The sequence below is a fragment of the Trichomycterus rosablanca genome, chromosome 5 (genome assembly GCF_030014385.1).
Source record: "Trichomycterus rosablanca isolate fTriRos1 chromosome 5, fTriRos1.hap1, whole genome shotgun sequence".
In the NCBI taxonomy this organism is placed as follows: Eukaryota; Metazoa; Chordata; class Actinopteri; order Siluriformes; family Trichomycteridae; genus Trichomycterus; species Trichomycterus rosablanca.
In genome coordinates this window covers 44,421,586-44,445,365 of record NC_085992.1, presented here as the reverse complement: position 1 = coordinate 44,445,365, position 23,780 = coordinate 44,421,586, and the positions used below count along the sequence as shown (strand labels likewise).

General features: G+C 39.0%; 1 protein-coding gene across 1 annotated transcript; it reads right to left on the bottom strand.

The window, feature by feature from the left end:
* Positions 1-1,516: 1,516 nt before the first annotated feature.
* tnip2 (TNFAIP3 interacting protein 2) lies at positions 1,517-11,263 on the bottom strand. The gene is made up of 6 exons (XM_062995269.1): positions 10,952-11,263; positions 5,830-6,111; positions 4,939-5,028; positions 4,565-4,828; positions 2,205-2,321; positions 1,517-2,075 (listed from the first exon to the last, which is right to left on the bottom strand). Exons 1-6 carry the CDS (start codon positions 11,249-11,251, stop codon positions 1,833-1,835), a joined length of 1,296 nt encoding a protein of 431 aa, XP_062851339.1. The 5' UTR covers positions 11,252-11,263; the 3' UTR covers positions 1,517-1,832.
* Positions 11,264-23,780: the final 12,517 nt, after the last annotated feature.

Sequence of the window (23,780 nt, the reverse complement as noted above, 5' to 3'; positions counted from 1 at the left end):
TTTGACTGAAACGGGGTGGGCGGGGAGGTCCAGACCTTTTCATAAGACTGTACAGTATAATGTACTTACACAATGAACATCACCAAAAATTAAGAAACTCTTAATATTAATATTAACAACATAAAATTAGCACCATTCAAATAAACAGTATAAGTATTTACATTCTATTCTTATTGAAGCTTATGTGGAATATTACATTAAAAAAGTGATTTATTTCACCACATTGGAAAAATAAAAATAAAAATCAGAAAAGTGCTCTGAGTTCATGTCAGCAAAAGAGAGTTAATGAGGTATATCAGTTTTCTGTCCATCCACTAAAATTTGGATGGTGTATTTTATAAAAAAGCTCAGTTAAAATGAGCTGTATCACTTGGCATGAAAAAGAAAATGAAATAAAAATAAAACTGTTCGTACAGACGTCACCTCACAGATCTGATTCAGCAAAGCAGGAAGAACAAACAGAGCACTCAAGAATCCCATATAAAATAAGAATATACTAGATAGATATTACTTTCGAGGGGTAGATTGTTCAATAAATCTAGAGGATAAAAATCTTTAAAAAAATGCACGTTTTTTAAAATAATAATTTTACAATTTTTTTTAGGCACTTATATACAATAGAAATATTGCTAATTGTTAATGAAGTGCCTTTGTCAATGCATAACATTAAATAAACTTAACAAATAACTAAAAAGTAACTAGATGCATTTTCATATACAATTAAATTGTATTAATTATTGTACTTAAATAAACAAACCAATTAAAGCAAAGCAATACTAACCGATTAACACTGATTATTATTATTATTATACCAATAATAAAATTTTTACCCCAATTTTCTCCCTAATTTGGTCGTATCCATTTACCCTGATTGCATTACGCTTCCTCTGTACTGACACAACCCTCCACTGCTGACTGAGAAGTGCCCGAACGGACTGCATCTTTTCACCTGCACGAGGCGAGTTCATATGTGGATCAGCTTTGTGTACGGAGAGCCACACCCTGATCACATTATTCCTCGATTCTGCACAGGTGCCATCAATCAGCCAGCAAGGGTCATACCTGCATCAGTTATGAGGAACCCTGGTCGTCTTGTGTGCTAGCGTGTTTTACCGCTGCACCATCTGAGCGGCTATACCACTATTATTATCATAAGTTTTAATAATGGTGGCATGGGGGAGCTTTAGGGTGTTGTCAAAGCTCTGCAATGGATTGGTGCCCTGTTAGGACTATTTCTGGCTTGCACCCAGTGATTCTGGTGACACTGGAACTGATAATGTGATTTATTAAAACATTTAATTATTTAAAATTAAAAATACAATTTCTTCATACTGCTATCTTGCATATTTATATATTCTTTATGAAATATGAGTATTTATTACACCTCATAATACTCAATTTTGGAACAGAATTGTCTGCATTGGTATCACAGCATATACAGATTTTTAAATACAAAAACAGCAAATGTTTATAGCTATAAAATTCTAATACATGCTGATTTTTTTTATATGGGATGCTTTTGTCATTTGAAACATCAGGGTCTCTGTGCTCTGTAAGTCTACAAACCTGATAAGTGATGATGGATCTGGTTTAGGAAAGATCTGTCGACTGTCACAGTCCAGACACGAGTTTCTTTCCTGTTCGGATTATTGTGTAGATTAAATCTGAAAGAAGTCAGAATCATTTCCATCTGCTTGTGCAGTCTGACGACTTGAGTTTGCCTGTCCAGCGTTTACTTTGGCTCCATCCTGGTCGTACCTGTACGTTCCCATGGTGTCCACACACTTCTGTAGTGCATCGTTTATTGTCTGTGGGAGTGTGAAGTGCAGAGGTCAGAGTTTCGCACACTCCTCCCAGTGGTTCATATATTCTGCTGTGTGTTTATCATCGTACATGGTCAGGCACCGCGGGCACTGAAGCTCGGAGGAGCCGGGTGATGCCAACTGACACGCTGCCCGCCTGGCACTAGTGTCCGGAGGGCTGTTCCGCAATAGTGGCTCTGCTGTTTCTGTCTGTTTACGGTTTGGTTTCTTGAGGCTGGGTAATATCCGGCGTGTTGGTGCTTCCCGGGTATTCTGAGTAATACAAATATAAGAAAAACTGTAAGTGAAAATAGACTTACCAACAACAATCAACTCAACTATAATAGCATATGACAGTGGGTTTATTAGGATCAAGCAGTGGGAGGATGCTGAGCGACTTGCCTGTGCTTGGATTTGCAGCTGTAGACGCACTATTTCCTCCTGAAGATCCATGATTTTGCTCTGGGCCCGTTCTCTGTCCGCTCTCTCTGACTTGAAATCTTCTATGTAGGCCAAAACCTGGAGATGAACAGGAAGATAAAACACTTAAGCTCTACGATCAAAGCAAACGAATGCTACAGAACAATGCAAGGCGCACTGGTCGATATATCAGTTCTTGTTCTTACTACTGCAAATAAGGTAAAAATGTCTGGAGAACATGATGAAGATCAAAATTTATTATTAACACTTGAGTAAACGCTTGGCTTGTTTACATTCCTCCTGCTAGTCATGTAATAAATACGCCCCCAGGAGTCCTTTACACCACTGTTGGCCACAAATGCAAACATGCCTGACATGGCTAACATTTTATTTTTACAATTAGCTGCAGTTCCCCTTTTCAGCACTAGAGCTACAATTCTCTCATTCTTGAGAAAGTAAGATCAGCAGTCTGTGAACTGAAGCGGAGGCATAATTGGGTTAAATCTGAATAAAAACCTTACATTTTGATTGGGAAATGCTTTGATTGAGAAGATACAGACTGCATCTTCTCACCTGCACGAGGAGAGTTCATATGTGGATCAGTTTTGTGTACGGAGAGCCACACCCTGATCCTCACTATCCTTCTTCTCTGTGCAGGCGCCATCAATCAGCATCAGTTAGCAGAAATTCCCTTCCGACACCCCACTATGAACAACAGCCAATCTTTGTTCGTGTAGGCGCCCAGCCTGCAGGATGGCAGAGCTGAGTTTCGAACAGACGAGTGCGAGATGTCAGCTCTGGTGTGCTAGTGTGTGTTTTGGGCCTTCTAGTATTACAATAATCATTTCTTAGGTATATAGGATTCTGAGGCTGCATTTACATTAGAATTCTTGCCGTCCATCAGAAGAATGCTAGATGTGCATTGCTGGTGTTTGTGGGCAGACTTCATTTCTCCACATCACTAAAACCATCACTAAAACCCTCAACTCAACCACATCCTTCTTATCTAATAGTAGGTTTAAATGGACCTACACTAATTCTGCAGACTGTTTAATGTGGATTAGGACACAGTCATAAAGGCTTGTGAGGTCCATCTCTTGTGTACACTGGATATGGTTGATTAGAGCTGGCGATTTCTTTGTGCGCATATAAATGGAGATTGTTTGACTAGACCCATTAAACAGTACATGAAAATATGGTCTCTCATCGAGAACAACAAAAAAAAACTTTCCCCTTGTGCAAAGTGAAAGTATGTCAGGATGGTCAGACATAATCCATGAACCACCAAAGTAAAACAGTCTGCCATGAATTGGAAGCTGGTGGGTAACACTGAGCACAGCCAAGTAAGCTTTGGATCAGCACAGGTTTAGAGTCTGAAACAAAGCCCCTGGTCCAAAGTTTTAAAGAAAAAGCAGGAGCACAGACTTCTTTCTTGGGAATGTAAAGCTTGCTTGAGTTATGGACAGTGTACAGTGGACAGCATCTTCTTATCCATGGCTTGACAGGTTAAATAAGAGAGCTGTGTAATTATACTCAGTGGTAAACATACTGGTTTTTATGCTGACCTGTTACATTTGAGTATCTGATTGATGATGTGAACTGGGAAAAGTGACATTATGTGCTGGATTTGGAGGTATCAGTATCAGATTAATGATGTGAACATGGAAAATTCTCCACACCAAACTTACAGATGAACTGATTCAACTTTGTGGAATGGAAAATGGATGTTGAATAGTGGATTTGGCAGTATCAGTGTCAGATTAATGGTGTGAACGTGGAAAATGGATGTTAAGTGGTAGATTTGGCAGTATTAGTATCAGATTAATGGTGTGAACATGGGAAATGGATATTTAGTGCTGGATTTGGCTGTCTCAGTATCAGATTGATGGTGTGAACATGGAAAATGGATGTTTAGTGCTGGATTTGGCAGTATCAGTGTCAGGTTAATGGTGTATACATGGAAAATGGATGTTGAATAGTGGATTTGGCAGTATCAGTGTCAGGTTAATGGTGTATACATGGAAAATGGATGTTGAATAGTGGATTTGGTGCTATCAGTATCAGATTGATGGTATGAACAGGTAAAAGTAATTTTGGATAATAGATGATAGCTGTAATTTGTTTCCCCATTACATCCATTACTGAAGAAAATATATGAAGCATCATCTTTGATTAAACTACACATCACTTTGTCTACATGCTTTACGGGACGTCATTTTTACACTAATTTATGTGTCAGTGCCGATGCTAATATGACTTGCACAGGCAGTCTGACTCGTCTGGAGTAGAAGCAATAATAATTAGATCCAGTGAATGAACGGCATGTTTCTTTTGCTACTGACCTGTTGTTCGAGCATCTGTATTTTCTCGCGGTCTCTCTGCAGACACTCCTCTTTCCCTCTGCTTAGCCTCTCACACTCCAGCATCCTCTCCTCCAGTAACCCGTTCAGCCTGCTGATCTCCTGCTGGTACAGAGTCGTGGTGCCCACTGCCGGACCTGGGCACTGCGCCAACCCGCTGGTCTCCTTAAGCTTCTGACACAGCCCCCTGACGTACTCCTCTCTACTCAGATCATATTTCTGCCATTTTGAGTTCAGGTGTTCTACCTGGGGAGGAATAGAGCAAAGCGATGTAACACAGAAGAAGATCACACGTTTAAATACTGTACAACCCGCTTAAAATGATACAAGCGGGTGTATTAAAATAAAGCTCTTACATATGCCACTCTCTTTTGAAGCTGCTGGTTCTCTTCTTGTAACTTCATGACAACGCCATTCAGACGTGCAACTTCAGAGGAATCTGTCGTCTGAGTGAAACGAGCAGAAGATACAAAAACAATCAGCTCACAAACTCTTACCATAAACAAAGCATGAAAACAAGCATTATGGCTCTGTCACTCCTGACATTTGTTGTTTGTGTCACTTTGAAAAATGGGCATGTTCAGACTGAAACTGGGAGACTGTTGATGGAAATGTTCCAACACTGTGGTTCAGTTAGCAATATTACAGGCTTTGATGCAATTATAAATTTGGAAATAAACTGGGGGTCGAAACTACATTCTACATGTACTCAAAGTTTTATCCATTAAGAGCTGCCAATCTGGGGGACTTTTAGTAGCTCAAATCAACTTGACAGCATGTCTACCCACCAAGTCACCATGCCATTCTTGGAAATAATCTAGTAATCAGAAGGTTGCCTAAGTACTCCAACAGCACTTAATCAAAATTGTTGGTCGCTTTGGATGAAAGTGTTCGCTAAATGCTGTAAATGGCAACCAAAACTGAAAGTGCGCTAGCTGACTAAGGCATTATAAATTTGGACAATGGTAGCTTAGAGTTTATGGTACTGAACTATTGTTTAAAAGATTGGAAAATTTGCGACTGTTGGGCAACTTGTAACTTAACCCTCAATTCCTTGCACTGTCACAGTTGTAAGTCACTTTAGATAATAACATTTGCTAAATGCTCTTAATGTAAAAAACATAATACACATTAACATCTATTAAAATAAATAAATCCGGTACAGCCTCCTGGTTAAGAGCTTTTCCTTCAGCTTGGATAATATTGTATTAAATCTCAGCCATTAAACAGCACTACATCCTACACACCTCATTGTTTTGGGACTTGTATTCAGTATTAGCTGCTCTGTTCTTCTGTTTCTCCAGTCTTCCCAGCAGCTCCTCACATACTCGAACAGTGGTACCCAGTTGTCCCCTTAGCTGTTCTGCTTCGTCAGCCAGGGAGTTGCACAGGACATCCTGGGTAGCCTGTGCCCGATTGCGTGCTTCCAGTCTGGCACATAGATGCTGGATCTCACGGTCCTTTTCATGTTCAGGCCGGTCCAGTTCCTGCTCCTTCTCCCTCAGCGTCTGCTGCAGAATCTGGATCTCCTGTGGAAAGTATCAGGTATGCTTTAGCTTTCACTAATACAATTGCATGGCCTGGTAGAAGGTCCATTAGGGTTCTTCAAACTATTAGTCTAAAGATTTTTTAATCCATCTGAAAGATATATATGTATGCTCTGCTAGCATTTTCTCCAGAAAATAACACACACTTTGCTGAAATCTAACATTATGTTGTCATGTGACATCTGATGTTTCTCTAAGAAAAGACCGCACTGCTAGATTTAGTAAACACTGAGAAATAGCTACAAAATGGTACAAGACAGATGATCCGAATTTGGGATTTAATTCTTAAATGACAGAAAAAAAGACCAGGATTCTGAACAGACTTTCTCCTCTCACAAAAATGGTAAGTGCTCCCTGCAAACACAGGCTTCATATTCAAGGAGAGGTACTTGGTCTAGGGTTAGGGTGGGGAACCACTGTTCTATGATGTCACTTCAATAAAACTTTTCTGGTCACCTCAAGGGTCCAACAGCAAACCCAGGTTCTGAACACTTACTATTTATGACAAAAATAGGAATTAAATATTGAAAAAACCAAGTAAGATTATACTAGTTTAACAGCAAAACATAAAGTAATAGGATTGAATCTTGCATTAAAAAAGAAAAAAACCAAAAACGTTTTCTAAATGATCTGCCAATAGTCTATGTCTTTCTCATTTACATGGTGGTGGTTTCTAAAAGCATTTTAGGGCAAGTTCTAGTTTTCGTTAACATATAATGCATACATGAATATTATAAATACATTTAATTACCAGAATAATTTATTCTAGGTACGATTAATAAATAAAAATTTTAATTCAAGCAAATCACCCAAAAAAAACCACTACAAAGCATTATTTAAATAGAAATGCTTTTCTATAAATCTGATAACTTAAAAGCTTTAGTATCCATCATCAAACCTAGACCTACATTCCTTACAGTGTTGGGATTTAGTGCAATAGTGCAGATGTTTAAGAAGTTAAACCTGCTAACACATCCTGTAGAACTATTTTCATTTTAAAATCTCATAACTACTAAAAAATTGATGACTGTATGTGCAAGAATCTCTATTAGATTAGTAGGATGGACCAGATCTGTTTATAGCTTTTGAGTATTGTCAAGCGGAGCAAACCTTTATAAAAGAACTTATTTTATTTACTACTGATCTGTAGAAGCAGAAACTAAAGCTACTAAACATGCCCCCCAACCAAAGCATAAAAAGACTGCCATTTAGCATTAAAGTCAACCATGTTTTCATTTGTGAATGGCAGGTTGTGCAGAAGGAACATAAACAAGCCAGCATGGATCTGTGTTTCTCAGATGCAGTTTTTAGCCCTGTTTTATCTTGTCCTCTCTGGATTCCAGTGGTAGTGGGATGGCATAATTTAAAATGTTTACAACAAAGCTTAATGTGCCACTTATAACTAAATAGTCAATTTATATACCAGTATTTTTTTTCAAAAAGCAAATTTAAAATATTTGTATCACATTGGTTCCTTAAAAACACAGCAGTGCAACTATAAAAATATGCAGCATAAAGTCTTTTATTCCTCCAGCTTCTTCCGTATTTTAAAGGCTGCCAAGATGGATCTGCTCCGCATACCAGACTTGGCACAGTTACATCGGAGGCCCTTCCCGACACAACCCTCTGTCTCTTCTGCAGGCTTGGGACCGGCACTGAGAGGGCACTGACAAGTGCACCTCCCAATGTCTAAACTGTCCCCCCCATCATCCCCCCTCAAACATTACCCAGTCATGTCTGTGCAGATGCCAGACTGGCCGATAGCACTGCTGAGATTCACTCACTCACTTCCTTAGCCGCTTATCCAATTAGGGTCACGGGGGGTGCTGGAGCCTATCCCAGCTTTTCAATGGGCGCAAGGCGCACAGTAATACCCTGGACGGGGCGCCAGTCCATCGCAGGGCAGACACACATACACACACACAGACTCATACACTCACCAATTCACCTATAGGGCAATTTAGTGTCTCCAATTAACCTGACTGCATGTTTTTGGACTGTGGGAGGAAACCCACACAAACATGGGGAGAACATGCAAACTCCGCACAGAAAGGACCCGGACCGTCTTGCTGTGAGGCGACAGTGCTACCCACCGAGCCTCAGAATAAATCAGTAAAAATAAAAAACAACAAAACATATTTTTGCTGATATCCTGATTTTTCATCCTACACAAAAATAAGAGTATGAGTAAATGCTTTTTAAAATAGAACTGTAACACCAGTGACAGACGTGATTCCACTGAAACAGGATATTAAAACTGCAAGTCACTGCTGGTGAATAAACAGAATCCACACACCATTTTAAAAAGGATTGAAATAGCTTAAAAGACCTAAAGTGTGTTATTATTTATAGACAAACTGTCTCATTTTGCTCATTTGTTATAGCAGAAAGGGCCTTTCAGATTACTTCCAGATAGTTACAAAATAAAACATGTGCATATTGTTTTCTCAAAGTCAAGATAAAAGAATAAAGAAAACTGGACCAATTATGTCACAGTGTCTGTATCATGTGAGGAGAGGATCAATGTCAGCATTGTACAGAATGTACTTGATAATAACACACAGCTGATGTCAAACGTTTGTATATGCTTGTGAGAAACATGTATGTCATGGTAGGCTTGGGATTTTAAGGATTTCTGCAAGGATTTTCTCTGATTGAATCATATAGCAACTTACATTTGGTGGTGTAGACTGTTATATCATTTAACATTGTTGCATTGCCTTTTAGTCTCTTGTTAGTGACTATAATTATATGTTAGTGACTATAACTACAATAACAATTTCACCCCTGAGGCCTCCCTCACATACTCTGTATTGCTTGCTCTGTATTCGGTCAGAATTGTATGTCGCTTTGGATAAAAGCGTCTAAATGTCTTAAATGGAATGAATAAAATATATATATAATTGACAACAGCTGGTCACTTCTCACAGTGCCCATACAAAGCCACAAGAATTGCAGTGGAGAAAGTATCTCAGATCTTAAAAAGTGAACAAAAGTCTCTCTGAGCCATTTCCAAGCTACTTCAGGTCCCTAAATTGTCTTTACAAACATTTCTATGTAATTACAATGTACATGGAACAGTGGTCTCATTGCTTAGCTCAGGAATAAACCCAAACTGCCAGCCTAACCTAAGAGTCAGGTAGTCCAAAATCAATAAAGATAGGTATGTCATAAATTAAAAGCCGCTGGAACACAATCGAGCAAACTTTACATGAGCTTAGAGGCCATCATGCCAAGAATCAGCACTTTAATGCTCGGCGTTTGACATCAAGCGTAGATAAGATTTCCCCTGCTTAATACAGTAACACTGACATCACTGGTTACACTTCCTCTATCATTTTCTCATAAATGGTCCTAGGTTATTTTTTTTTTAAGCTTTGGAATTACACATCTCTTTTTGCAATTAAAAATAGCAAAAAGTGGCTGGTCTCATTCAATACTGTCAGGGATAAAATCGTAAACCTGTACAAATATATACATTTTTTTATTTGTTAGTTCTGTCTGCATTTATAGTCAGAAGGTTAATGATCCCTTGGGGTTCTATTGATTTAATACACTGACCAGGTTTTTAAAGTAAAATCACAAATGATTTTTCATGTAGATATTAATTGATAGCTTGTGTACTAAATTAAACTGGTTTAAGAGGACTAGTTTTCACAATAATAAAAATCAGGCAGCTGGTGTAGATGAGCATACAAAGTGTCCATGTGCATGTTGTAAATAAAAAGTATTCATAATAAATAAACAAATAATTGAAAGTAATAAAGGTGTAGGTAAAATATAGTAATGTAATTTACATAGAATAACAATGTAAAGGAAATAAAGTCTGTAGTGTATTGTATTGTAAAATGATTCTATGCAAAACTGATAAAATGGGTGCTATGTCAATGTTCCTGTTATTGTGGTGAAGTCTAGCAGCAGCAGGTACGATGACCTACTGTACCGCTCCTGATGTATCAGCCACAAGCTACAATGGCTCCTGTTTGATTAGGCTGACATGGAACAACCCAGAAGCATTGTCCATGATGTCCAGGGGTTTATTCAAAATATATTAAAAGCTGACAGATGTCATAACGTAAAGCTATTGGGACGAAAGCTATGGCAAACAACTTCTCCCAAAAAACAATAATGACTGCTATACTACATTTAATAGTTGGTCAGGGAGTTGGATAATTTGTGGTTGGATGGTCAAAGGTGACTCAGGGTTTTATTTATGATATATTACATTACCCAGTCTTTCTTTTTAGATCATACCAAAATAGAAGTCCTTTTTTTGTTGTTTGAAATAGCTTTAGAAATGTATATACAGTAGACCAAAGATCCCTGTGGCCCTATTTATAATATATAATACAGCACTTTTTTTTTATCATACCAGAATGGAAGTCATTTTTTGTTGGTTGAGCTACATGTATAGTCAATAATAATAATAATAACAATAATAATAGTAACAGCAAATAGGCTTTTGGCTGATTGGCTGATTTTGTTGCTGTTTGTTTTTTGCACTTTAACTCACTTTTTAAATACTTTAAATCCTAAACTATGTACTAATTTAAAATGCTTAAGGAATACAATATACTTTATACATTTATACAATATAAATACATATTACACATATTATAGCAGTATTTTATACTAGTTTGCTCTAAGTTAAATGGGAATAATTAGTTAATTGAATATATTATCATATAAACAAAACACACCTGTGGTATTATTTATAATATAGTAATTTATTATTATTATTATTATTTTGAATCATACCAAAATAAAAGTGATTTCTTGGTTAAACCAACTGATTTACTAAATGAATACAGAAGTTACTTACTCTTTTGAAGGACTCCAGTTTTTGGGACATGTCCACTTCAGTCTCCTTCAGCTGCTGGTTCAGTCTGCAGTTTTCTCTACACAAACTCTCCACCAGTGATTTGGATGGTCCAACCAGACACGCTTCTTCTCCCTCCGAGAAACACGTTCTCTCATATTTAAATAACCTAGCTTTCAAATCGGCTATAATTCCGTCCTTGGAGCGAATCTGCTTTTTTAGGTTGAGAACCTCCTGCTGGGTTTCGTGATAAAACGTGTTGATGGTGGAGCAGCTCCGCACTTTGGAAACGTCCTCGTCCATCTTGCTGATATCCGTCAGGTCTGTCAGATAGAGCGACTCGCTCCGATCCGAGGGTCTCGCCGAAAAAAAAAGAGGGTCTTCTGCTTCCTACCTAACTTTATTCTATAAATAGCTCAAGTTGAAGCGCTCAGGTCTGAGTTGGTGTGTTTATTACTGTGTTAAGCGCAGTAGAAGGTCAGAGTTTTTCAGGTTGGAAATGGTGCTTGCCGAGCTGCTTGGGGATTTCCTGGGGACTTCCCCTTCACCATCAAGCACCATCCAGCACCATCCATCCACCCGCTTCACTTTACTCAACTTCAAACTGCACTTACACACCACAGCTCGGACTTTTCAGCTTTTCTACACTCAGCTCTTCCCTTAACTGTCGACTCACCGTGTTCTTCGGACTTTACTTGAGATATTTTGACACGTTTCCTTTTCCTTTTATGTGCTTTTACCTCGTATTTGCTCCACAGTTCCGACTCGTCCTGTAGTTTAAAACCCCCTGAACTTCTCACACCAACTAAACATTTCCATCCTGGAACTACATAAACAAATCACACTTCTTTCTAATTAAATCATTGTGAATTAGAAGATGACTAAAGATTTAACTTCATAGAAACACAGTGAGGCTAAAAGTTTCAACCACTTTTCTTTTAATACTTTAATATAAACTGTATAGCGTGGCCACTTCCAGAACCCCAAAAAGGAGGACATGATAAGATGAGATAGCCTTTTATTATCCCACAGGGAGAAATTTGTAACGTGACAACAGCTTTCAAAAATATACAGATATAAAAAGTGTTATACATATATTAACAAAAGAAATGTAAACATATATAAAAGATATATAGAATATATTAAAAAATGACAAGAGGTATGTAAAAAGATATATGAGACCCCAAAAGGAGGACATGACAGTGGGTATTTAGAATAGTGTGTACAGCATAAAACTAAAACCTTAATTGATATAACTGTTATCAGGGCCGGCGCTATTTTAAGTAGTGTTTACTTTTCGTCTAAGTAACGCCATGTGTGCGCAGGCATATCAGCATAACAACCACAATATTACTCGGGTGTTTGTGTAGCGTAGTTGGCAGAGCGCATCGCGCCTATTTTTCCGCCCCCAGGTTCAAATCCAGTTTAGGATGTAACTAGAGTAACACAATCAGGGCGGCGCAGTGGGGGCGCTGCGGGTGAGCATTGCCCCCCCCAGATTTTTTCACTGCCCCCCCGAGCAACGCAGTCCAGAACCGGGGCTGACTGTTATGCAACCAAATAAACTAACACCACATTTGGAGTGGATTTGTCATACTTAAGTACCAAAGGCAGGCATTGCGCTGGGCTGTGAACATGCAGATGAAAAACTGGTCTGTCCGCCCTAAAACCGGACGTATGGACACCCTAACACTATATGGCCAACTTTGTGTCAAGAGTTTAAAAAAAGGCCCGGTGCCGTGTGCACAAACAAAGTCCATACACATGGTTCAACAGGTTTCGTGTGAATGATATTGGTGGATGAATCAGGCCTTCTTGTCCAACATCAGTGCTTGAACTACTTTTCTTAAATTTATTTTTATTTTTTATTTTTTTACAAAATAGGCACAAGAATTCCCACAGACACACTCCAAAATCTGTTAGAAAGTTTTTACAGTACTCACAACAGGCTCAGAGTCAGGTGACCACAAACCTATACTAACTCACAGTTTGAGGCTATCTAATGGAATGTTTATAATGTTGATTCTCACACCCTTATGTACCTATTTTAGTTAAACCCTTCCCTCCAAAATTGTGTGAACACAAATTATTAAAATAATAATTATTTAAAATTAATTAATCATTAAAATCCTGTAAACCAAATAAACACTGCTTTAGAACAGTTCTGATTCCCTTGAGTTTTGATACATTTACATTATATTTTACCAAAAGTATATCAGCCATAACATCAAAACCACCTCCTTGTTTCTACACTCACTGTCCATTTTATCAGCTCCACTTACCATATATAAGCACTTTGAAGTTCTACAATTACTGACTGTAGTCCATTTGTTTCTCTACATACCTTTTTAGCCTGCTTTCACCCTATTTTTCAATGGTCAGGACCACCACAGAGTAGGTATTATTTAGGTAATGGATGATTCTTAGCACTGCAGTGACACTGACATGGTGGTGGTGTGTTAGTGTGTGTTGTGCTGGTATGAGTGGATCAGACACAGCAGTGCTGCTGGAGTTTTTATATACCGTGTCCACTCACTGTCCACTCTATTAGACACTCCTACTTAGTTGGTCCACCTTGTAAATGTAAAGTCAGAGACAATTGCTCATCTATTGCTGCTGTTTGAGTTGGTCACCTTTTAGACCTTCATCAGTGGTCACAGGATGCCGTTGGCTGGATATTTTTGGTTGGTGGACTATTCTCAGTCCAGCAGTGACAGTAAGGTGTTTAAAAACTCCATCAGCACTGCTGTGTCTTATCCACTCATACGATGACAACACACACTAACACACCACCACCATGTCAGTGTCACTGCAGTGCTGAGAATGATTCACCACCTAAATAATACCTGCTCTGTGGTGGTCCTGACCATTGAAGAACAGGGTGAAAGCAGGCTAAAAAGGTATGTAGAAAAATAGATGGACTACAGTCAGTAATTGTAGAACTACAAAGTACTTCTATATGGTAAGTGGAGCTGATAAAATGGACAGTGAGTGTAGAAATAAGGAAGTGGTCATAACATTATGCCTGATCGGTGTAAATATGTATAGTTCTTTTTTTTTTCTCAATCATGTTAATCCGGTCAGGGTCACAGTTCCACCAGAAAACACAGGTTGCGAGGCAGGAATAGCTTGGAAAGGGGCAACAATCCTTTGCAGTGCTTTGAGAATATCTTTGGGGAAATTTAGAGTAGCAATCCTTTTTTTTACATATTTCCGAGAGGTGGAAAGAACCCAGAGTCCAAAACACTGAGGTGATTTGTTTTATTTTCCCAAATTCTAAAAAATGTTTTTCTTTAATAATTAAAAAAAAAAAGGTAGTGTTGGTACCCACAGGAAACAGGGTTCTAGGAATCTGTATGAGTAGTTTTAAATGATTAAAAGTTGTTGAGATTTTTAATTGTTCTATTGAAGAAGACATTTTAAGTAGGGAAATAATATTAGTAATAGTACTAGTGGTAAAATCTTTTAAATGATAGGCAGTAGTAGCTAGTACTCCTGATCATTTACATTTACCACATTTAGTAGAAATTTTTATCAAAGCAACTTATAGTGGTATAGTTGTTTCGGTGCTCAACATTGGCAGTTTAGCAGTGGTGGGGCTTAAATCAGCAACCTTCTACTCACTAGTCCAGTACAGGGTCTCTTTCTGATGCTTTGTATTCTGTTTTTAGATGTTTGGTGTATTTAAATGTAAGAAACAAGTGGAAAAGAGGTGTGGCGATAAGAATTTGAAGCAAGAACGTAAAAAGCTGGGGGTGGATAACATTTTCAGCATTTAGCAGACACTTTTATCCAAAGCAATTTACAGTACTGTGGCAGTATACTGTCTAAGCAATTGAGGGTTAAGGGCCTTGCTCAAGGGCCCAACAGTGGCAACCTGGCAGTGATGGGGCTTGAACCAGCGAAGTTTTGGTTACTAGTCAAGTACCTTAACCACTAGGCTACAACTGCCCTAACAGTGGGGGTAAGTTAAAAAGGTTGAAAAGGATGCTGGGGGATGGGATGGTGGGGAAATTATTATTATTAAGTGCCGCCAAGTTGTTTCCGGTTCCTGGTGACCATATGTTTTTTCTAGGGCATCCTGTCTACATGCTTCTAAATAGCTCATTCATCTTCTAACTGTACTGTCACTTTACATCATTCAGCCGTTACTGTCCAACTTATTTTGTTTTAACCTTGTGGGTAAAAGATGGCATAAATAGGGAAAGAGGATGGGATGAACTAAGGGAGGTTGGGATGAATAGGGGAGGAGGTTGGGATGTATGTGGAGAAGGTAGTGCCTGCATGGCAACGTTATCGTGTTGACGTGTCCACCAATTGTGATCATCTAAAAAATGGTGGTTCGTTTTGTTTTTCCTTTCAGTGCTTTGTTATGCAGAATGACTTTGCTTTGGAAGTGGAGCAAGGTGAGTCCTTGGTCTTTGGATTTTTAAAGCTTGTGGCAGTCTGAGTTGAGATGTTCGGAGGATGGAGGAAAGACTCGTATTCCAGGACTGTAGAAGGTTCTGAAGTGTGGCCATTTAAAGCAGGAGGTTCTAGTTTGAAGGTGGTGGAGCTTGATATGCTGGAGTTTTGCGCTGTGCTGGTTGCAGCAGGTTTGTGAGGAGGTGTTGACAGAAGTAGAAGATGGAGAAACGGTGGCGGGTGGTGAGCAGTTCGGTAGCAGTCGGTCAACGTTTGTGGTTTAGTTGCATGATTAAAGTTGTAAAACTGCTTAGTCTTTTACATGAAGTTTGGATGTTGAAATCAGTCTTATGAAACTGCATGGTCTCTGATGTAAAATGTGGATGTCAACATCCTATTAAAATTGTTAGAGTTTCACTGTATGCTCATGTAAACACACCCCTTTAACCCAGTGCTGAAATAGCTTGGTTATTTACAAAGTAAGTGTCTTGGAATGGGGGAGGGGAATTAAATATAAACATAACTAAGGTTGGGTGGCAAGGTGGCACAGTTTGTAGCGCTTTTGTCTCACAACAAGAAGGTCCTGGGTTTAATTCCCTAAGGTTTTTTCTATGAGGAGTTTGCATGCTCTCCCTGTGTCTTTGTGGATTTCCTCAGGGTTCTCCGGTTTCCTCCCACAAATTCAAAGTTAGTTTTTTTGTTTATTGGGATTTTAACGTCATGTTTTACACTTTGGTTACATTCATGACAGAAACGGTAGTTATTAATTACACAAGGTTCTTCAGTTCACGAGGTTATATCGAACACAGTCATAGACAATTTTTTATCTCTAATTCACCTAACTTGCATGTCTGTGGGAGGAAACCGAAGCTCCCGGAGGAAACCCACGCAGATACGGGGAGAACATGCAAACTCCACACAGAAAGGACCCGGACTGCCCCACCTGGGGATCGAACCCAGGATCTTCTTGCTATGAGGCGACAGTGTTACCCACTGAGCCACCGTGCCGCCCCAAATCCAAAGACAGGCAGTCGGGCCAACAGAGGCTACTAGAAACTGCCCTAAGTGTGAATGAGTGTGTGTCTGCCCTGTGATAAACTGGTGACCTGTCCGGGTTGTTTCCTACATTCCGCCCAATGAATCCGACCCACTGTGACCCTGCCCAGGATTAAGCGGTGGTAAAACAGCCGATGAATAAATGAATATGGTTCTATATGACGAAGGAAAAGTGTTTTCCTGACACAGCGCACACACACACACACACACACACACACACACACACACACACACACACACACACACACACACACACACACATACATACCAAAATCTAGACAACCAAAGAAAAATCATATTTTTAAACACTGTACTGTACATTACCATGATTGTTTTTGACTTGCCAGGCAGGTGGCATGATGGCTCAGTGGGTAGCACTGTCGCCTCACAGCAACAAGGTCCTGGGTTCGATGCCCAGGTCAGGTGGTCCGGGTCCTTTCTGTTTGGAGTTTGCATGTTCTCCCCGTGTCTGCGTGGGTTTCCCCCAGGAGTTCTGGTGTCCTCCCACAGTTCAAAGACATGCAAGTGAGTTGAATTGTCCATGACTGTGTTTGACATTAAACTTGGGAACTGATGAATCTTGTTTAACGAGTAACTACCATTTCTGTCATGAATGTAACCAAAGTGTGTAAAACATGATGTTAAAATCCTAATAAATAAATAAATAATTTGCCAGGCAGAAAATGAAAAAAATATATATGTGGAAGGTATAAAATTAGGGTGTTCTGTTTTATAGTGATCATAAATTTAAACCTTGTATAAATCTTTATTTGTCAAGAAATTGAATGACATCCATGTGTCTAATCCTCCAGCACTGTAATTTCAGAAATTCCCTTCTGTAAATCACTGAGTTAATGAATAAACCTGTAACGAGCTGTGTTGTGTTGGAGTGGGAAAACACAGATCTGTATGATCCGGGGAGCTCCCAGCACTGCAGCTCAGAACCACGGCTTTACATAAGAACCCCATAATGCCTTTCATTATCTCCCAACACATAATGTCTAGACTGTAAATGACGTGAGCGCTTACTGCAGGATCCGAAGATTGCTCTATAAAACAGTCATTTTTCATGATACTGTAATTAGCAAACTTAGAACAGCCACACCACAGCTCTCTGTATTACCAGAACCTTTTATGTGCTTGTGAAACACAGTGCTGGATAAATTTCAGAAAGTCCCTCTGACATCAGGCTTGTAATCACAGTCTCATCCGTTTATGAGCACTGCTACCCTCTGCTGGTGTGCTCCAATAAAACTTAAGTGGAACCACTTCCTTTTATTCACTACATGGTTAAAAGTATGTGGACATCCCTCTAAATAATTAAGATCAGGTAATTAAGTTTGTGGGTGCCACGCCTGATGCTAACAGGTCTAAAAAGCAATCTTATGAAGTAAATTACACACTTGCCACATGCTTTTTAGCATAGAGGTCAATTAAAACAGGGTTTGACAAGTATGCTGTGGAGTAAACCCAGTGGCCTGAGCTCTGCCCTTAACCCTAATTACCACCTCTGTTGGGATGAAACACTGTTGGGAATCCTGACTGTGAGCCAGGTCTACCTGTGCACCATCAGTGCCTGACCTCAAAAATGCTTTATTAACAGAACAGGCATAAATTCCCACAGGCAGATTCCAATATTTTGTTTCGTAACATTATTACCAATATTTAGGCTGTTGTAGGCACAAAAAGAGACTATATAAGGCCTGTAGTTTTGGGAGATCAGGTTCATCAGTATAAAAGTAAGTTGTCCACATACTTTTGGTCATATAGTGTAACTTCATTTGTTTACAGTAGTCATTTTACAGATATCAGATATTACAATGTATTATTACTGAGTTGAAAACTGATATTCAGGCACTTACAGTTAGGGTCACAATGGATCCAGCACTAACTGTGAACACTAGGCTCAAGGCAGGATACTACTTTCAAAGAATACCAGTTAATACCCTACACACATTCCTTCACTTACCACTGATATTGGCAATTAGGAGTAGCCACTCTTCCTCAAACCTTTATCTAGAAAAAGAAAGAATGGAACCTAAGTCCTTAAGACTCATATAACTGTGCACCCACTCTTAACACTAATCTGTACAAACACCATTTCTGAAAAAGTTGGGACACCATGTAAAATGCAGTAGAAACAAAAATTGTGTTAATTCTCTTTTCCCTTTATTTAAATGACAAAGGTACAATGAAATGACCTAGTCACGTGTTCCACCCAACTGAGACTGTTGAAGGCCCACCAGGCTGGTAGCACAATTATGATTACAATACTAAAGCTTGAACTCCCCCTGGTGGTGGGCAGGTGTATTACATTCTGCCCTACCTGAATCTTTCATAGTACAGTAGATGGTGAAAGACCTAAGCTATTAAAAATCTTGCGTTGAGAATCTTACTGATGATTCTCTCATGAAGTTTGTAAGTCACGTAAAATTTTTGCTTGCAAAAGACAGTTTGTCAGTGGTTATATGTACCTTACATTAAGATAATAAGTAGTATGGTAAGTCTAAACAGGGCCACACAAGCTGCTGCTATAAAACACCTTATTTCACTAATGAGCAGCACTGGGCAAAACGAAAACAATAACCTTGACTAAATAGTCTGTTCAAAATACAATAATAAATGGCCTTTCTATTTCTTTTAATCCATGTGTTTCAGCCACAACAATTTCTAACAGGTGAAATAAGTAAATTACATGCTTCCAATTTTATGGAAAAGGTTAGTTTTGCAAATTGTATGGCTCTTACACCATTTACAGCATCTGTTATCATCAACAACTAATCTAATGCGGTTATATTTATACCAATTTACTTGAATAAGAGGTGTCTGTTATACTAATATGCAAAACAACAAAGTAACAATGTCTCTCAAAAGATCAACCTACTTGCAGACAGAGAGAACTAACAATTACCTGCATCCAAGTATGACACAATTCTATAACAAAAGATATTTATTTCTGAATATTTCTAAAATTAAAAGGGTGGTGTTTTTTTTTATAAGAAACCAATCACAAGAGTGTGAGTATTTCTGAATGGAGACACATGAATGACTTAGTTATCAGGTTAAATCTGTATATCATTCTTCTGTGTATATTTCCAACTGCTGCGTTCACTAATCATAAATTTGGTAATAATACCATGTAAGTCAGATATTATTTTCAAGAAAGTAAGAGAGAGAATATTGCCAACATGAAACTTTATTACTATGAGTAGAATTCTGGACAGAAATTCTGAGTGAAATTGCACTATTAATAGATTTATAAATTACATAAAGTTGGCATTAAAAATACTTGGCAGGTGGTTAAAATTCCTTAGTGTTTAACTTGTGGTCCTAAATGGTCAAAGGGTGGAAAGTGTCACAAATGGACATCTGACCATTTCAAATCAGTGGCTGTCAGTATAAAGCTGAGGCTACAGATGTTGCTCCACACCAACTTGTCAAACTTGTCATGTCTTTGCCACAGGGGCACAATCAAACAACCACATATGCTTGTATAAATATGGTAATTATTATTGGCCAGTCAATTACAGTACCATATTAATCTTGAATGAATATTTATAGTTAATTTAGGATGTAATTGCTTTTGGCAATGAAGTAATTACTAAATGTATTACTACTGAGGGATCTGGCAACTCAAAAATAACCCTACACTGCCACCTGCTGACTTACTGTTACAATGTAAGCAAACCTCTGAAATCATTGCTTCGTTACTTACTGAGAGCTCCCTCTATCGGTCTGGAAGGTAGAATGTCAGAAAGAAAACCCTTAATGAAAAGTGCTATTATTTAAACTGATCAGCCAGAACATTAAAACCACCTCCTTGTTTCTACACTCACTGTCCATTTTATCAGCTCCACTTACCATATAGAAGCACTTTGTAGTTCTACAATTACTGACTGTAGTCCATCTGTTTCTCTACATACCTTTTTAGCCTGCTTTCACCCTGTTCTTCAATGCTCAGGACCCCCACAGGACCACCACAGAGCAGGTATTATTTAGGTGGTGGATGATTCTCAGCACTGCAGTGACACTGACGTGGTGGTGGTGTGTTAGTGTGTGTTGTGCTGGTATGAATGGATCAGACACAGCAGCGCTGCTGGAGTTTTTAAATACCGTGTCCACTCACTGTTCACTCTGTTAGACACTCCTACCTAGTGCTGAGAATGACCCACCATCCAAATAATACCTGCCCTGTAGTGGTCCTGGGAGAGTCCTGACCATTGAAGAACAGCATGAAAGGGGGCTAACAAAGCATGCAGAGAAACAGATGGACTACAGTCAGTAATTGTAGAACTACAAAGTGCTTCTATATGGTAAGTGGAGCTGATAAAATGGACATTGAGTGTAGAAACAAAGAGGTGGTTTTAATGTCATGGCTGATCGGTGTATACAAAATATATCTTAAGAAAGGGTAAATTAGTCATTTAAATATCTGACAAAACATCTAGTGAGAAAATAAAAGAGGCATGGTAGCCATATTTACATTTTAGAAAAAAACTACAGTTATAAAGACAAAGGGATTGAGTAGATTGAGTGATTGCTCTAAAAATTATCCACTGCATAGTTGTCATGAGTTCATATACACAACATAATCTTATTATTATTATTAATATGATGATGATTATTATAAGTTTGATTTATAAAGCACCTTTCACAGACTCAAGGTTGCTGAACAACATCACACAAAAATAAATAAATAATAAAGATAGGTGGCACTGAGTAAACAGATGGGTCTTGAGTTGAGATTTAAATAAGGCTTATGGTTTCCCTGAGGTGTTGTGGTGATGTATTCCAGAGTCTTGGGACTGCTAGGCTAAAGTATCTGGCTCCAGCTGTGCTGAGTTTGGTGACAGGGCTGGTAAGAAGGTCAGTTCTGAGAATCTAATTGAGCAGGTTGGTGTATAGTGGAGATGTAAAAAGTGAAAGTCCATCATGTGTCTTGTATACGGGAGAGTGAACTGAAAACAGGTAGAGACAGGGAGTCAGTGCAGCTTTTAAAGTACTGAGGATGTGTGAAGAATTTAAATGTACTGGATTTTTGAGGGATTTAGAAGTAAGACCTGAGGAAAGTGAGTTGCTATAATTCGAGATGTGTTTCTGCCTCATGAAAACTGAGAGAGAAAGAAAGGCACGCGCTATTGCGAAGATGGAAAAAGGCAGATTTGGTAACAGATTTAATGTGTGGGAGAAGAGAGTGGAGTCATGAATCACTTTGGTAAGAGCAGCTGTAGGTCCAACCAAAAAATTAGATGCCATTTACTGTTTAATTTCTTTGAGGCAGTTTACCAGAGTAGCAGGATGGAAAGGCTCATTGGCTTGTACATAAAAAAGGTACTTTAGACCATACTGGTGAATAATGTGATTAAGGGGGAACATATACACCGATCAGACATAACATTATGACCACCTCCTTGTTTCTACACTCACTGTTCATTTTATCAGCTCCACTTACCATATAGAAGCACTTTGTAGTTCTACAATTACTGACTGTAGTCCATCTGTTTCTATACATACTTTTTAACCTGCTTTCACCCTGTTCTTCAATGGTCAGGACCCACACAGGGCCACCACAGAGCAGGTATTATGTAGGTGGTGGATCATTCTCAGCACTGCAGTGACACAGACATGGTGGTGGTGTGTTAGTGTGTGTTGTGCTGGTATGAGTGGATCAGACACAGCAGCGCTGCTGGAGTTTTTAAATACCGTGTCCACTCACTGTCCACTCAATTAGACACTCCTACTTGGTTGGTCCACCTCGTAGATGTAAAGTCAGAGACGATCGCTCATCTATTGCTGCTGTTTGAGTTGGTCATCTTCTAGACCTTTATCAGTGCTCATAGGACGCTGCCCACAGGGCACTGTTGGCTGGATGTTTTTGGTTGGTGGACTATTCTCAGTCCAGCAGTGACAGTGAGGTGTTTAAAAACTCCATCAGTGCTGCTGTGTCTTATCCACTCATACCAGCACAAAACACACTAACACACCACCACTATGTCAGTGTCACTACAGTGCTGAGAATGATCCACCACCCAAATAATACCTACTCTGTAGTGGTCCTGGGAGAGTCCTGACCATTGTAGAACAGCATGAAAGGGGGCTAACAAAGTATGCAGAGAAATAGATGGACTACAGTCAGTAATTGTAGAACTACAAAGTGCTTCTATATGGTAAGTGGAGCTGATAAAATGGACATTGAGTGTAGAAACAAGAGGTGGTTTTAATGTTATGGCTAATTGGTGTAAATGATAAATAAAAGAGAACCCAGAACTGAACCTTGTTGCACCCCAACAAGGTGCTGCCTGTCAGTGAGATCTGAACCATGCTTAATCCCACCGATTATGCAATGCTTGATTTCACATGATTTTACATTTAAAAAAAAACACAATTTGTGAAACAAAATTCCATTTACATGAGGACCAAAGTTTCTCTCTCACCCATGTAAAAATGCAACAGCCCTCTTGTATACAAAATAAATCAGTTTACCAAATTTAAGTAACAGGTCATAATAGACCACAGCTAGCACATTTCAACCAAAAGAACTCTGGTTCTTAAACTTGGGTTTCTTTGAACCTTGGTGTTTTTAAGAGAACCGGCCCGGGAGCCAAGCATGCATCATCAATGGTGGGCATTGCGCAATGAAAGTAGTAACATGGCGGAGCTTGTAGATTGTGAGCATTTGTGCTGTTGTTACATATGTTCTCTGTTGCTCATGTTTGTCGCCATTGTTGCTTTCTTTAGTGCATTAACATGAGAAGCATTTTGCGCTTTGCTCTCAGCACGACCCTCTGCGCAAATAGCAGCTTTGCTTAGTGCTTGGCTTGATTATTATTACTGGTTATAAGTGCTCTGTACTGCCTAAATGTATTAATTGTTGTTTTAGTACAAGTCACGTTAAGCTTTATTTTTCACTGTAAGCGTTTTTTGTACTGTCTGGGTCGCATTTACCGCGTCATATCAAACAGTTCATCTTATTTGAGGCACCTTGAAACTATCAGCGGCAAACTGAAAAACGTTATTGATGGAAGTGCAGCGTTGAGCTTCATACGAAACAATGACACAGCAGCGCAAAAGCGGTTTTGCAGCATATCATGTGAAAGCACCCAAACCTCTACAACTTAACACACCTACAGATGACGTCACGGTTCGCGCTGAAAAACCTAGTGTTCTGCAGTGTCAGCTGCAAATGCAAGTTTGCTGTTTGAAACCTCTTTTTTTGGTGGAAACATGCTGAACTGTTCAAAGTCAAGTTTGCGAACCGGAACGGAGCCTGTTCCGCATCGGTGGAAAAGGGGTAATTCAGGCTTAATTTTAGCCAACCTGTCCAGAGTGTTTTCCTGTCTTTCACCTTTAAAGGATAATAGAAAAGAATGCC